The sequence below is a fragment of the Oryctolagus cuniculus genome, chromosome 1 (assembly GCF_051225735.1).
Source record: "Oryctolagus cuniculus isolate XC-2025 breed Fujian yellow rabbit chromosome 1, ASM5122573v1, whole genome shotgun sequence".
Taxonomy (NCBI): domain Eukaryota; kingdom Metazoa; phylum Chordata; class Mammalia; order Lagomorpha; family Leporidae; genus Oryctolagus; species Oryctolagus cuniculus.
Genome location: NC_142867.1, coordinates 190,344,049 through 190,359,654, shown reverse-complemented (window position 1 = coordinate 190,359,654; position 15,606 = coordinate 190,344,049). Strand labels below are relative to the sequence as shown.

General features: G+C 38.7%; 1 protein-coding gene across 4 annotated transcripts in view; it reads left to right on the top strand.

Moving 5' to 3' along the window:
• The window catches only part of CAAP1 (caspase activity and apoptosis inhibitor 1), a 134,131-nt gene that overhangs the window by 32,565 nt on the left and 85,960 nt on the right, over positions 1-15,606 (top strand). For all 4 annotated transcript variants that reach the window (XM_089317982.1, XM_089317984.1, XM_002707954.6 and 1 more), the window contains exon 5: positions 3,977-4,050. In XM_089317982.1, the coding sequence (XP_089174108.1) occupies positions 3,977-4,050 (74 nt within the window). The remainder of the gene's footprint in view (positions 1-3,976; positions 4,051-15,606) is intronic.

Here is a 15,606-nt window from a genome sequence, read left to right as displayed (position 1 = left end):
GTCCCGGTTGCCCCTCTTCCAGGCCAGCTCTCTGCTATGGCCAGGGAGTGCAGTGGAGGATGGCCCAGGTGCTTGGGCCCTGCACCCCATGGGAGACCAGGAAAAGCACCTGGCTCCTGGCTCCTGCCTTCGGATCAGCACGGTGCGCCGGCTGCAGCGGCGGCCATTGGAGGGTGAACCAACGGCAAAGGAAGACCTTTCTCTCTCTGTCTCTCTCTCTCACTGTCCACTCTGCCTGTCAAAAAATTTAAAAAAAAAAAAAAAAATCACCAAATTCTAAGAAACAATAGAGAGTAAGAAAGTATTGAGGTTAAAGAAAGTTGGACTGATGTTATTTGAGAACTTAAATCACAGGAATTGATGGTGGGCCTTTATAATTCAGTGCCACACTTGTGAGTTAAACTGCTTCAGAGAGGGCACTCTGCGAATGGGAGAAGGGAACTAGAAAAGTGCAAGCAGGCCTTTTCTTTTGTTTTAAATACAACAGAACACAAAGGTCATTTCAAAATTGGTAAGCCAAACTGGCTTTGTTGATATTTTCCCTCCTTTTTTTTTCCCCTCTCTCCAGTCATTAATAAAATTCTAACATGGTTTTAAAGTGCTTGATAGAAATATTTAAATATGAATTGGACTTCTTTAGTTTTCCTAGTTCTATCATCTAGTTCTATCTCTGAGAGTAGATATTTTTATTTTCATAAAACTAGAACTAAAAATGTGTGTACATATAATTTTGTTTAAGACATTTCCTTTTTGTAAATATCTTTCATGCAATTTAAAATCTTTAGATTGTATTAGAGAACTCTGAACTTATATGATAATTTTACTTGTAAAGTCTACATCTTGGAAAAATTTGCTAGTACTGATTTTCCAACTATTCAAAACTATTTCTGAGATTTTTTGTTTCCTTCAGGTGGTACTGATGTAAAAGCATTTGGTTATTTCCCTTTTCTGCCACAGGGTGGTGTACTCCTCCTACTAACTGAAATTCTGTTTAGTGACTTCAACAGCTTGATCAAACCCATCTAAGAATGCTGGAATGCTATAAAAGTCTTTTTGGGCAGACTTTATGACAGCAGATCGTGTTTATAGTGGCATCCAATCTTATTTGAAGGGGATTTAAGCTTTTTTTTTTTTACCAATTTTTTGCATTATTATTAATTAAAACAATTACTTGTAAATAATTCTAGACTGAGATATTGCAAGACTATATAAGAAACATCCATGCATCCTTTATCTAGATTTACCTATTAAGATTTCATCTGTTTTACACACCTTCTTGTTACAGATGACAGTACTTCAAAAAAGTTCACGGAAACATGGAATTAAAAGTTGACTTTGGTATCGCTTCTCAGCCTTTCGGCTAAGATCAAGCGTAAATCTTCCTTTGGTATAAAAATCTTTGAAACCCATGTAAACAGGGGTCTTCAAAAAGTTTATGGAAAATGCGTGTTATGCAAAAATAAAGATATTTTTTGCTCCAAAATAAACATCTTTTAATTACATTTTCCTTGAATTTTTTCAAGTACCCTTAGTTTTTCTAAATGGTAGTCTGTTACATATTCACTGGTATCAACTTCAGGAAATTTAACATTGATGCCATGCTTTTATGCAGTCTTTTGATACATTAATGTTGTTTATAACATTTCCCCCTCCAGTTCAACACTCAAATTAGTTATAGTATTTAATTTTGACTCTTTGGAGTTTTTTTCTCTATTAACCTGGAGTATTTCCACAGCCTTTTGTCTTTTATAACATTGTCATTGAACTTCCTCCTCTTAGTAGAACTTTACTCAGTTCATTGTGGCTTTGATGATTGTCATAATACATGTTATAAGTCAGGATATATCGGTTATGTATATCACTTGAAGTATTATATACATATGTCTTATTTTTATTGGTGATGTCACATGTGTTTTGTTGAAGTCTATTTTTGTAAATTTAGATGTATGTGCTTAGAAGAAGAGTTAAGTGTCATTCAGGATGTGTAAAAGCATACATTTTCCTTAATGGGAAGATAGTTGGAAATAGATTAATATTCCTAGTTGGTAAAATCTAACTTAAGTGGAAGGTTTTAGGTAGTACATTCTACCTTTATTCCTTGCAAAGCTCTTAATGTAGTATATTGGCATTTATTCTGTTCTGTTCTGGGATTGCCAAGGAGAATTGTTACAGTCCTTCTTGGGATATGTCAGTCATTCTGTTTATTTTATTTTTATGTTTATTTTTTATTTATTTATTTATTTTTGACAGGCAGAGTAGACAGTGAGTGAGAGAGACAGAGAGAAAGGTCTTCCTTCTTGCCGTTGGTTCACCCTCCAATGGCCGCCACGGCTGGCGCGCTGCAGCCGGCGCATCGCACTGCTCCGAAGCCAGGAGCCAGGTGCTTCTCCAGGTCTCCCATGGGGTGCAGGGCCCAAGGACTTGGGCCATCCTCCACTGCACTCCCGGGCCATAGCAGAGAGCTGGCCTGGAAGAGGGGCAACCGGGACAGAATCCGGCGCCCTGACCGGGACTGGAACCCGGTGTGCTGGCGCCGCAAGGCAGAGGATTAGCCTAGTGAGCCGGCTCAGTCATTCTGTTTAAAGAGTAAAGTCTGAGTGGATGATATTAGACAAGAAAGAAGTATAAAGACCTGAGATCTCAATTACAAGCCTCAGATGTCATAGTTAATATCACAATTTAAATTTTTGTAGTATGTTTGAGTTTGGCTTGTATTAATGAAGGATTAATACAACACAAATGCAAAGTGCCAAATATATAGACTGGAAAGGATGTTGTAAACTTGGCAAAGAATTGATCCTAACTTTTTTGTTTAAAAGTTTATTAATTGAAATGCTGAGTGAGAGAAAGAGAGAAATAGAGCAAGCGAGATCTTCCATCTGCTGGTTCATTCCTCAAGTGTCTGCAACAGCCAAAACCAGGGCAGTCAGGAGCCAGGAGCTTCTTCTGGGTCTCCCATATGGGTGCAGGGCTCAAGCACTGGGACCATCCTTCACTGCTTTCCCAGGTCATCAGCAGGGAGCTGGATCAGAAGTGGAGCAACCAGGACTTAAACTGGTGCCCATATAGGATGCTGATGCCTCAAGCAGTGGTTTTACCCTCAATGCCATGTTGCCAGCCCTAAGTTGTTTTTTTTTTTTTAAATCCTTGGGTTATTTGATTAATTTGGTACTGTTAATTAAGTAGAAATAATTCTGTTAGTAAAAGGAATTTCTAAGTATTACTTCCAGCATGTTATGGTAGTCTTAGGATGCATATAAAAATTCTCAAGCTAATAGATACATATTTTGAAGAAAATGATTACCCATCTTGAGGAAAATTATCATTTGAATACTTACAATTAATTTTTTAACTTTTTGCTGGAATGTTTTTACAAGTTGTATTAAGATGGTATAATGCTGTCTTAAGAAAGACAGAATCAATTTAGTTTGTAGCTTTATTGCAGAACATAGCAAATTGAAACTTTTTTGCATGATCTTACATTTAATCCATTTACTTTGATTATATATGTTATTAGATATAAAATATGTATTTTCCACATACTGTAGACATCAAAGTATTTGAAGTATGAAATTAGATGAATATAAAGTAATATGAATGCTAAAATGCCCATTAAGTTTAACAGTTGAACTTGGAAAATTATTGGAGACTGCTGTGAATTGTGATTTCTCCCATCAGCTATCCTGCAGAGTGTTGGAAGGGAGAAAAAATTACATCCATTTTCAATACTTCCAAGTTTGCCTTTTGATTTTGCAAATAAATAGACTGCTTCAACTACTGGTTATAGTTTGTAGCTGCTGCTTCTGGCACTTGTTTACATGTTTCTGAGTTTCCAGGATGCACTAAATGATATCCCGGGGGCTTATAAGAAGTCAATGTGTCTTTCTAGGAGCATAGCCTAATTCCAGGAACATGGACAGTAATATGTGATTGGATATAGTTTCACAATTTTTTAAAATTTATTTTCATTCCACAGGCAAGATACCTGTATGGATTCTGCTTCATCCCTGAAAGAGAACAAGCAATCTGAGGGTTTGGAATTAAAACAAGGTATGAATCAAGTACTTTTGCATAACATTTGTCTGAAGATTAGAAGCATTTTATCAGTAATAAATTTTCAGTGTTTCAAGTAGCCCCATTTTACAGATAGGGAAACAGTAATTTACTTGGTCTATGATCAAAAGAGGAAATAATACATTCTTTATTTCATAGCTACTTTTGCTACTGTAGTGTCTCTACCTTAACTATGTGTAGTTAGTTGCAAATGTCACCAGAAATTTCTTTTTATTTTAAAGATTTATATATTTATTTGAAAGTCAGAGTTAAACAGAGAGAAGAGAGGCAGAGAGAGAGAGAGAGGTCTTCCATCTGCTGGTTCACTCCTCAATTGGCTGCAATGACCAGAGCTGTGCCGATCTGAAGCCAGGAGCCAGGAGCTTCTTCCAGGTCTCCTATGTGGGTACAGGGACCCAAGGACTTGGGGCATCTTCTACTGCTTTCCCAGGCCATAGCAGAGGGTTGGATTGGAAGTAGAGCAGCCAGATCTCGAACCCATATGGGATGCAGGGCATTAACCCCCTGAGCCACAGTTCTGGCCCCCAGAAAATTCGTATCTTGAATAATTTTAATTTAATAACTTCTGTAATATATCCTCAACTGCAAGATGTTGGGACTAGTGTAACTTTGAGTTGTTTGTGGAAAAAATGATGTTTTATAGGATGACATTTGTTCCTTATTTATTGCTTTCTTTAAACCAGTACTTTTTGACATTACCAACTATCACAAATAAAGTGAAATTTATTCAAGCCAAGTAGATTAATGAGGTTAATCTTTTTTAAAAATTAGTCTTAGATCTTTTTTTTAAAGATTTATTTATTTATTGAAAGAGTTACTCAGAGAGAGAAGAAGAGGCAGAGAGAGAGAGAGAAGTCTTCCATCCACTGTTTCACTTCTTAGTTGGCTGTGTTAGAGAGAGAGAGAGAGAGGGGTCTTCCATCCGCTGTTTCACCTCTTAGTTGGCTGTATTGTCTGGAGCTGAGCTGATCCAAAGCCAGGAGCTAGGAACTTCTTCCGAATCTCCCACACTGGTGCAGGGGCCCAAGGACTTGGGCCATTTTCCATTGCTTTCCTGGGTGCATTAGCAGGGAGCTGGATCAAAAATGGAGCAGTGAGGACTCAAACCAGCACCCATATTGGATGCCAACACTGCAAGTGGCAGCTTTACCCACTATGCCACAGTGCCAGCCCCTTAGGTCATATATTTTTTTTAATTTTAAGATTATTTTTATTTATTTGAAAGGCAGAGTAAGAGCAAGAGACAGGGAGAGAGAGGGAGAGAAAAAACCAGAGAGATCCTCCATTCACTGCTTCAGTCCCCAAATGGCTTCAATAGGCAAGGCTGTGCCAGGCCAAAGCCAGGAGCCACGAGCTTCTTTCTAGTCTCCCATATGGGTTCAGGGGCCCAAGTACTGGGGTCAGTCTCCGCTGCTTTCACAGGTGCATTTGCGGGGAGCTGGATCGGAAGTGGAGCAGTCAGGTCTCCAAATGGTGTCCATGTTTGATACTAGCCCCAGGCTAACCTTCTAAATGTTTTTTGTTTCTTTGTTTGCTGATCTTTTAAATATTTTTTGTTTGGTTGGTTTCTTCTCATCTCTAGTAGGAACAGTTAAAAGTAAAGTAAGTTTTTATTAGTTATTCAAATGCCCTATCACCTTGTACTTTTTTCCTGGTAAAATTAATGCAAAGCAATGAGCATCAGCCAAGAAATTGGGTTGTCTATTATGTAAGTACTTAATCTCTTATGACATAAAATAGTTTCTCTAAAACTTAAATCATAGGAATTTATTTGGTTGGTAATTTAATTGGTAGAAAGAATCAGGTCAAGATTTTATTTAGGGAGCCGGCGCCGCAGCTCACTAGGCTAATCCTCCGCCTTGCGGCTCCAGCACACCGGGTTCTAGTCCCGGTCAGGGCGCCGGATTCTGTCCCGGTTGCCCCTCTTCCAGGCCAGCTCTCTGTTGTGGCCCGGGAGTGCAGTGGAGGATGGCCCAAGTGCTTGGGCCCTGCACTCCATGGGAGACCAGGATAAGTACCTGGCTCCTGCCTTCGGATCAGTGCGGTGCACCAGCTGCAGCGCGCCAGCCACGGTGGCCATTGGAGGGTGAACCAAGGGCAAAAGGAAGACCTTTCTCTCTGTCTCTCTCTCTCACTGTCCACTCTGCCTGTCAAAAAAAAATAAAAAAAAGATTTTAAAGATTTATTTACTTATTTGAAAGGCAAAGTTACAGAGAGGCAGAGGCAGAGAATCATTCGCTGGTTCACTCCCCAAGTGGCCACAGTGGCTGGAGCTGGGCTGATCCAAAACCAGGAGACTGGAGCTTCTTCCCATGTGGGTGCAGGGCCCTAGGACTTGGGCCATCTTTTTCTGCTTTCCCAGGCACATTAGCAGGAAGCTAGATCAGAAGTGGAGCCCATATGGGAAGCCCACACTGCAGGTGGTGGCTTTACCTGCTAAGCCACAGTGCCAGCCCATTTTGTTTGTGTTTTACTATGGTCTGTTACTGATACCTAATAAAGTGAAAAATGACATTGGGTAATTAATTATGTGATTTAATCTGTAACAAAATCTAGATTGTAGTTCTAACTTATGTACCAGGGAGTTTATGCTACTTCTGATTGATAGTTTTGAGAATTCTCAGTGCTTTTCAGAAGTCCTGTTTGTTAGTTTTGTAAATAGCCAAACAAAATTATGTTTTTGTAGTGTGACTACTTGTGGGTACTCCCACATAAACTGAGATTCATAGGAATGAAGACTTAGATGGACAAATTATCCAGTGGTCCCTACTAAGAAAAGATGTTTTTCTGTTCTCATGTGTGGGCACCAAGAGTATTTTGGAACATCCTTCCTACTGACAACAGTCTATTTTGCTGCAATTCTTTTATGATAACTTCAGTCATTTGAAGACCAGTCTTGGTTGGGTAGAGTTAGCCAATCTCAGTAATTTATCAGTAATAAATTTTATAAATATCAGAGTAGCCTGATGTCTCAAAATTCAGATCTTTTAAAAGCTTAGGAGCCTATAGGTCAGACATAATTTCTTACTTGGCATCAGAAACATCAAAAGCATATTGATGGTATCAAGCAAAGCTGAGAAAGCATATGATCAAAGCACAGTATGATATAACTGATGATGTGACTAAATGTGTAGGTAGTGGGAAAATTAAGTTTATTGTTTTTTTAAAGGGAAATATGTAAAGTTTTTAAGAAAAATGTCCATTAAATTACTAACCAGTAAAAGTTTGTTGTATAGTGGGATAAACATGAATTATCTATAAAATTTATATCTATAGACCATCTTCCAGATAAATATTAGTATAGCTGAAATCTGAACAGATAGTAACTTATGTGGAGTTACTGAAGACACTGTGGCTTATCAGAAAATAGAAATCTTGCTAAGTTCAATGAAGGTTATTTCCTTTTAATAAATGAATTCAGATTCTCCATTTGTAATATGCAAAAGTTTAAAAAATTTAATACTGTGTCTCTAACTTTTCTTGCATAGCTAGCAATTCTCACTCAAAATTAGCTAAATAAAAACAGAATATAATGCTCCTTGTGAATGCTTTGTCATTTTAATGGCTGGACCATTTAAGAAATTTCATGGAATCTTATTTAGTACTAAAGTAACCCTTTATTCACCAGATCAAAATTTTAAAGAAATGTTTAGTTTTCTCTTTGCTCTTTCTGAATAGACTGAATCATAGTATTTATACTGGCATGTGATATGACAAGTTGTTTAAGTTACATTTTCAGGTTTTTTTAACTTCTAAAAAACTCATGTGTTTCTTGAGTAGTAAATATTAACTATAAAATAAACTGAAATTAAGATTTCTTTGTCTAGTACTAGTTGTATTATGTTGATGGGGAATATCATTTATGAAACTGGCAGCACTGAAGATGAATATCATGAAGATAGTACATTAACTTCCATTGCATTTTAACAATGTACTGATACCCAAAGAACTACCGTCACTGTGAACTGTTAACTGTAAACGTAGTCTGTGGATTGATCCATCAGTACTTAGGTAAAATAGAAACTCTTCTGTTAGAAATAGTTTGTTAAATTATTCATTTCTAACCACAAGGCATCTGTATAAAAACAAATTATTTATAGTTTTACACTTTAGAACAGCTGTGTGAATGTTCATGCTCACATGTACAAGTTTGAGATTTTGTGTTAATTTCCTGGAGGATTGGGTGGACAATTGGCCAAATGGTTGAGATGCTGGTCGAGATGCCTAAATCCTGTTACTAGAGTGATAGGCTTTGAATCCCAACTCAGCTCGCAAATCCAGCTTCCTGTTAATGAACACTGTGGGAGGCTAACAATGACTCCAGTGGTTAGGTCCTTGCCACCCATGTAGGAGAACCAGGTTGAATCTGACTCCTGCCATTGCTAATATTTGGGAAGTAAGTCAGCAGATAGGATCTCTTTCATTCTTTCTTTCTTAAATAAAAATGAACAGATTTATAAATTTTCTTAAAATTAGTCATTTGTGCTATAGTTAAAAATATACAAACTTATTTGTTGAGGGTATTTAATGTGTAGAAAATATTTTTTAAAAATTAAGCAAATCTCTGATGTTAATTACCTTCCTATAGATTTATTTGTAAATAAGTAAATCCAGCAATATTAAAATATTTTAAGTTTTGCTTTAAAATTTATAACTGGGCAGATGCTTAGTTTTTCAAATTATTATAACTTCAAAAATTAAGTTTTTAAATTTATTTTATTTATTTGAGTGACAGAGAGGGAGAGACAGGGAGAGAAAGAGATCTTCATTCACTGGTTCACTCCCCAAATGGCAACAAGAGCTGGAGGCCATGCCAGGCTGAAGCCAGGAACCTGGATCTCTATGCAGTTCTACCACAGGGGTGGCAGGGGCCCAAGTATTTGGGCCATCATCCACTGCTTTTCCAGGTGCGTTAGTCAGGAAGCTTTGTCAGAAGTGTGGTTAGGGTGCTGGCATCACAGGTGGCAGTCTAACTTGTCGTGTCACAGTGCCAGCCCCAAGACTAAGTTCCTTTTTTTTTTTTTTTTTTCCTAAAGGGTGATGATGTCTTCATGGAGCCCTCATGGTTTCTTTGTTTGTTATAAAGATTTGTTTATTTATTTGATAGGCAGAGTTAGAGGGAAATGCAGAGAGGAGCGTGATAAAAGATCCATCTGTTAATTCATTCCCCAAATGGCCATAATGTCCAGGGCTAGATCATGCTGAAGCCAGGAGCTTCTTCTGGGTCTCCAACATGGTTAGCAGGGGTCCTAGCAGTGGCACTATGCTCTGCTGCTTTCCCACGCTCCTTATCAGGGAGTTGGCTCGGAAGTGGAGCAGCTGGGACCTGAACTGGTGCCTGTATGGGATGTTGGCGCAGCAGGCAGTGGTGTAACCTGCTGCTGCTGTACCACAGCAACTACTCTTACGTTTTCAGTCCTTCTTGAAAATTCGTGAGAAAAAATTAAAAACTAAATGAGAAATAGCTAAGTTAAATTTCAATATTTAGGTTGAGGAGTTAAGGTTTATAGTAGGTGTTTTTTTTTAACTTTTATTTAATGAATATAAATTTCCAACATACAGCTTATGGATTACAATGGCTTCCCCCCCATAACTTCCCTCCCACCCGCAACCCTCCCATCTCCCGCTCCCTCTCCCATTCCATTCGCATCAAGATTCATTTTCAGTTCTCTTTATATACAGAAGATCGATTTAGTGTATATTAAGTAAAGATTTCAACAGTTTGCACCCACACAGAAACACAAAGTGAACAATACTGTTTGAGTACTGTCGCTCCCCCTCTTCGCGGAGGAACGACACAGGACCCTGCGTTGTTCTTTCGTCTGCTCGGCCCTCCCCGGGTTTGCTGCTGGTTCTTCCCGGGTTGGCTACTGTCCCTTCCACCTCCGTAGAAGGGCGGTTCCCCCTGGCCACTTTCCCCACTTCCGCAGGGGAGTGGCACACCGCCGGCCGGTTCTCTCGGGGGCTGCACAGGTGTTCCTTCAGATAGATGTTCCCTCAGATGTTCCTGGTGCATGTTGTCTCTCTCCTCCTTTATAGTCCTCTTCACCAACCCCAACTCTGCTACCCACACGCCGAGTACGCTGCTCTCCTCCAATCAGGAGCAGGTCCTACAGTTTATTGGTTGAACTGGAGGCAGCTGTGTAGAAGCTGTTTCTCCCTTCTCCCAGCGCCATATTGTGGGAGAGCAGATGCATAGAATAAGTCTTAATTCCAGTAACTCAGTCCAGTCCGGGTTGCTCCCAGTTGCTCCCCACAGAGTACTAGTTATAGCATTAAATCACAAGGTACAGCACATTAAGGACAGAGATCCTACATGAGGAACAAGTGCACAGTGACTCCTGTTGTTGACTTAACAATTGACACTCTTGTTTATGGCATCAGTAATCACCCTAGGCTCTTGTCATGAGTTTCCAAGGCTATGGAAGCCCCCTGAGTTCACTGACTCTGGTCATATTTAGACAAGGCCATGGTCAAAGTGGAAGTTCTCTCCTCCCTTCAGAGAAAGGTACCTCCTTCTTTGATGGCCCGTTCTTTCCACTGGGATCTCACTCGCAGAGATCTTTCATTTAGTTTTTTTTTTTTTTTTTTTTTTGCCAGAGTGTCTTGGCTTTCCATGTCTAAAATACTTCATGGGCTTTTCAGCCAGATCCGAATGCCTTAAGGGCTGATTCTGAGGCCAGAGTGCTGTTTAGGACAGCTGTCATTCTATGAGTCTGCTGTGTATCCCGCTTCCCATGTTGGATCGTTCTCTCCCTTTTTAATTCTGTCAGTTAGTATTTGCACACACTAGTCTTGTTTATGTGATCCCTTTGACTCTTAGACCTATCATTATGATCAATTGTGAACAGAAATTGATCACTTGGACTAGTGAAATGGCATTGGTACATGCCACCTTGATGGGGTTGAATTGGAATCCCCTGGCACTTTAGGTGTTTTAAAATAGTTGAAGGGCTTTCAAATAGAAATGATTAAATTTGTTCAGTATGGTCTCTGAGAATAAAAAAGTAGGTAAGTTTACCATTTGATTTTTGTTTTGTTTTGTTTGGTTCACTTTATTTTGAATAATTAGAATTGTCAGAAAATCTAGTGTGGACTTCTAAGATATGTTGCTGTTCTGAAGGTGTTTGAACAGAGATTACATAAATCACCACTTGGTGGTGCTGTTGTAGAGCAGAATGAGGCTAAGCTTGGCTGTTTGGCCTTGGTCTTGAAGTTTCTTTTGAGCTGGCAGATTTTGTAAAGACCAGTGTCTTGTGCGTTATTTGTACTTGGGAAAAGTGCTTAATAGCTGTTTTCTTAAATTGTTTAATGGGAGCAGAGTGAAATGTACAATTTTTTTTCTTGTTATCTCTACATTTTGTATTGTGTTAGGGAAAAAGAAAAGATGCTTGATTTGGTCTTTAGGCTTTTTGATTGTTCCTTGAAATATGTTCGTTTGAATTCAGGCATTAAAATAAATGAAACCATATGGTATACAAAGTGATCAAAATTAATAAGGCATTTACTAGATCTTACTCTGAATCTTGTATATTAGCTTTTTCATATGAAAATTTTTCTTCCTTTGTTTTAGAGAAATACTTGCAAACCCACAGAAAATATTCATACAGTTTTGCCTTTGTTACGCTCAAATCTTCTCACCTATTAAGAAAAACAAGTTGCTTCCTGCAGCAACGTTTTGGCCTTCTGATTCACAAGTTAGTGAGTGCTGGAGAGCTGTAAGAAAAGTCTTGTTTTTAAGAGCTTCAAGAAGTTGAAAAGCAGACTTTAATAATTAAGGGAAAAATGTTTGTCAATGACTAAACTGAGTGATGAAGGCTTAAAATAGCTATTTTTTGTGGACTTTTTTCTGCTTTTCAGACCAGTGGTCACCAAACTGTGATCATCACAGTCCTATAACACTTCTAAACTAAATAAATATATATAATCTTATATAGTTAAAGCTCTCCCTTCTAAAATTTCTGATTTTATAGATGAGGACTTCAAACAAAGATAAATTGGTGCCAAAATTTTGAAATTTACGCATACCCCAGGGGTCTTCACAAAATTTATGAGAAATGCATATTAAGAAAAAACTGTTCAGGGGTGGCGCTGTGTTGTAGCAGGTAAAGCTGCTGCCTCTCTTACTGGCATTCCTAATGGGTGCCAATTTGAGTCCCGGCTGCTCCACTTCCAATCCAGCTCCCTGCTGATGTACCTGGGAAAACAGCAGAGGGTGGCCCAAGTACGTGAGCTCCTGCACCCACTTGGGAGACCTGGAAGTAGCTCCTGGTTTTGGATTGGCCCAGCTCTGGCCTTTGTGGCCATTTGGGAGTGAACCAGTGGATGGAAGATTTCTCTCTCTCTCTCCCTCTCTCTCTGCCTCTGCCTTTCTGCAACTCTGCCTTTCAAATAAATAAATAAATCTTAAAGAGAAATAACTGTTAATGAATTTCAAAAAGTTTTCCACCAAAATAAACTTATCTTTAGTTCAGTTTCCCTATGTGTAAGGCCACCACAAAACATACCAGACACTGGAGTAAGGGAAAGGGTTTATTGGAGAAAACCCAGCAGACTGGAGGGAAGGGGTGAAGTAGGGAAAAGAGAAAGAAGGAGCGTGTAAGAGAGAGAGACAGAGAGGAGAGGAGCTAGAGAGGACAGAAGAGAGAGCAGAGAGGAGCCGAGAGAGAGGGAGAGGAGAGAGGGGAGCAAGAGAGAAGCCGAGAGAGAAGAGAGAGAGAGGAAGGAGACAAGGAGAGAGGGCAGCGAAAGAGAAGCCAAGAGAGAAGGAGACAGAGAAGAGAAGAGAGAGCCACGTGTTCAGGCACAGGCCCTTTTAAAACTTTGCCGGAGGGTGGGCAGGGAAGCAGGAGCAGTGAATCCCATTAGGCTGGGGGTGGAGCTTGACACTGGTGGTTGGGCCATGTGGCCACCTGGCTTTCAGCAGTGGCAGCGGGGGCTAGAGCCTAGGATGGTGTCAGGTGTAGATCGCGCCATAGATAAGACTGCGCCATTTTCCTGACACCATGAACGTTGCTTTTGAAGTACCATCACATATATTACGGTACATGTCATTTTATAAGTAAGTAAAAAATGTATACTGAGGAAAGTGTTTAAAAATTTTTTTTAAAGATTTATTTTATTTATTTGAAAGAGTTACATCTGCTGGTTCACTCCCTAAATGGGAGCAACAGCCTGAGCTGAGCCGATCCGAAGCCAGGAGCCAGGAGCTTCTCTAGGTCTCACATGTGGGTCCAGGAGCCTATGAACTTGGGCCATCCTTCACTGCTTTCCCACATCAGCAGAGAGCTGGATTGGAAGTGGAGCAGCCGGGACTCAAACCGACGCCCATATGGGATGTCTGGTCTTTAACCCATTGCGCCGAAGCACCAGCCCCTCAAAATTTTTTCTCTGACAGGTTTACATAGATGATGAAGTTGACAGACCACTACTCTTAGATTATTATAAAGGCATACAGAGGATAGAGAATGGGGAGAAACATGTTTGTCTCTCTTTATGGATAGTAGTTGTGTGAAAAGATGAAATTACGTTTTTATGGAGGCTTAGCATACTTTAAAAAAAATCCCCTAGAAGGTCCTTTTGTTAATTTTAAATGTTAAGACTTTTGGAATTTAAAGAAAAGTATATTGATTTTTGGATGAACAGTGTCTGAATGTGTTTGTTTTATTGAGAATGAAATTACAAAGAATGATTCATTTTATTGAGAAAAATTACTTCTATGCTTTTTTTTTTTTTTTTAAGATTTGTTTGATTATTTGAAAGGCAGAGTTACAGAGAGGCAGAGGCAGATTCACTGGTTCACTCCCTAAATGGCCACATTGGCCAGAGCTGGGCCAATCTGAAGCCAGGAGCTTCTTTCGGATCTCCCATGCAGGTGCAGGGGCCCAAGGACTTGGGCCATCTTCTATTGCTTTCCCAGGCCATAGCAGAGAGCTGGATTGGAAGTGGAGCAGCTGAGACTCCACCCGGCATCCATATAGGAAGCTGGCACTGAAGATGGCAACTTTACCCACTATACCACAGCACCAGCCCTTCCATACTTCTTTTTAAACATCCTATCCTATGATGTGTTTCATAGGACCCCAACCATGTCCTTAGGTGAGCTACTTTGAGGTTACATAGTCTAAATTTTCAGCAGATGTTTGGAACCTGGGTGCTTTTCATTCATTACATTTTTGTGTGCTTCATTAAGGAAAGTACCTTCTTAGCAAAGTGCTCCTGCCAAAGAAAAGATAGTAAATTCTAGATATAAATTCAGATTTTGTCATCTGTTCCTGAACTCTAACTTGCCACATCACAGTTTATGATTAAATTAGCATTTTTGGCTTCCATTTCATGTAAATATTGATCTTACACAAACAATTTAAACTATATTTTTATAAATTAACAGGCTTTTTTTTTTTTAGCAACTTCAGATTTGCAGAAAAATTGAGCAGAAAGTACAAAGAATTCCCATATACCTATTCCCACTGCTTCTCCCCAGAGAATCAATTAATAACTTAGTTGTAACTGAAGTTATATTATGGTTTACTTTTTCTGTTTTATATTCATGGGTTTTGATAATTGTATAATGACATGTATCCCTGTTATGGTAGCATACAGAGTAGTTTCTCTGCCTTAAAAACTGGTGTTTCACCTATTCATTCCTTTTCTCCCTTTCTTGCCTGAGCACAACCATTGATTTTTTTTTTTTTTACTGTATCAATAGCTTTGCCTTTCTGGAATGTCATAGTGCTGCAGTCATTTAGTATATAGCCTTTTCAGATTGGCTTCTTTCACTAGCAATATACATTTGAAATTTCTTATTTTTTTAAAAACATGTTTTTAAATTACGTATTTTTATGAGGTACAGTGTGATATTTCAGTATACTTTTTGTGGCTTGATACTGATTTCTTTTTATCACTGAATAGTTTTCCATTGTATGGATGTACAGCAATATATTCACCTATTGATGGACATCTTGGTTGCAAGTTTTGGCAATCATGAATTAAGCATTAATGTGCAGAATTTTTGCAGACTTAAATTTGTTTAAAGTTTAGCTTTGTAAGACTACTAAGCTGTATTCCAAAGTATCTGTACTGTTTTGCACTAGCACTAACAATGGATGAGCATTACTTTTGTTCCTCATCCTTACTAGCTTTGGTGATGCCACCATTTTGGATTTTGGTCATTCTAATAGGTATGTGATAGTTTCTTGTTTATAGTTTTTTTTCTCCCTTTGTAATACCCTAATTACGTATAATATTGATCATCTTTTCATATTCTTATTTGCCTGAGTTGTCTTTTCAGATCCTTTGCCTGTTTTTAAATTTGGTTGTGTATTTTCCTGTTGTTGAATTTTAAGAGTTTTTTATGTTATGGATATTAGTCCTTTATCAGATATTTTGCAAATACTTTCACCCAGTTTGTGGCTTGTCTTTCATTCTCTTAATATTTATTTGTATTTAATACGTACTCTCTAAGTCTGTGTTTCCTGCATACATTTATTCAAGTGGGAGCTCCAAGAAGGTAACAGTTACCAAGAAAATAAC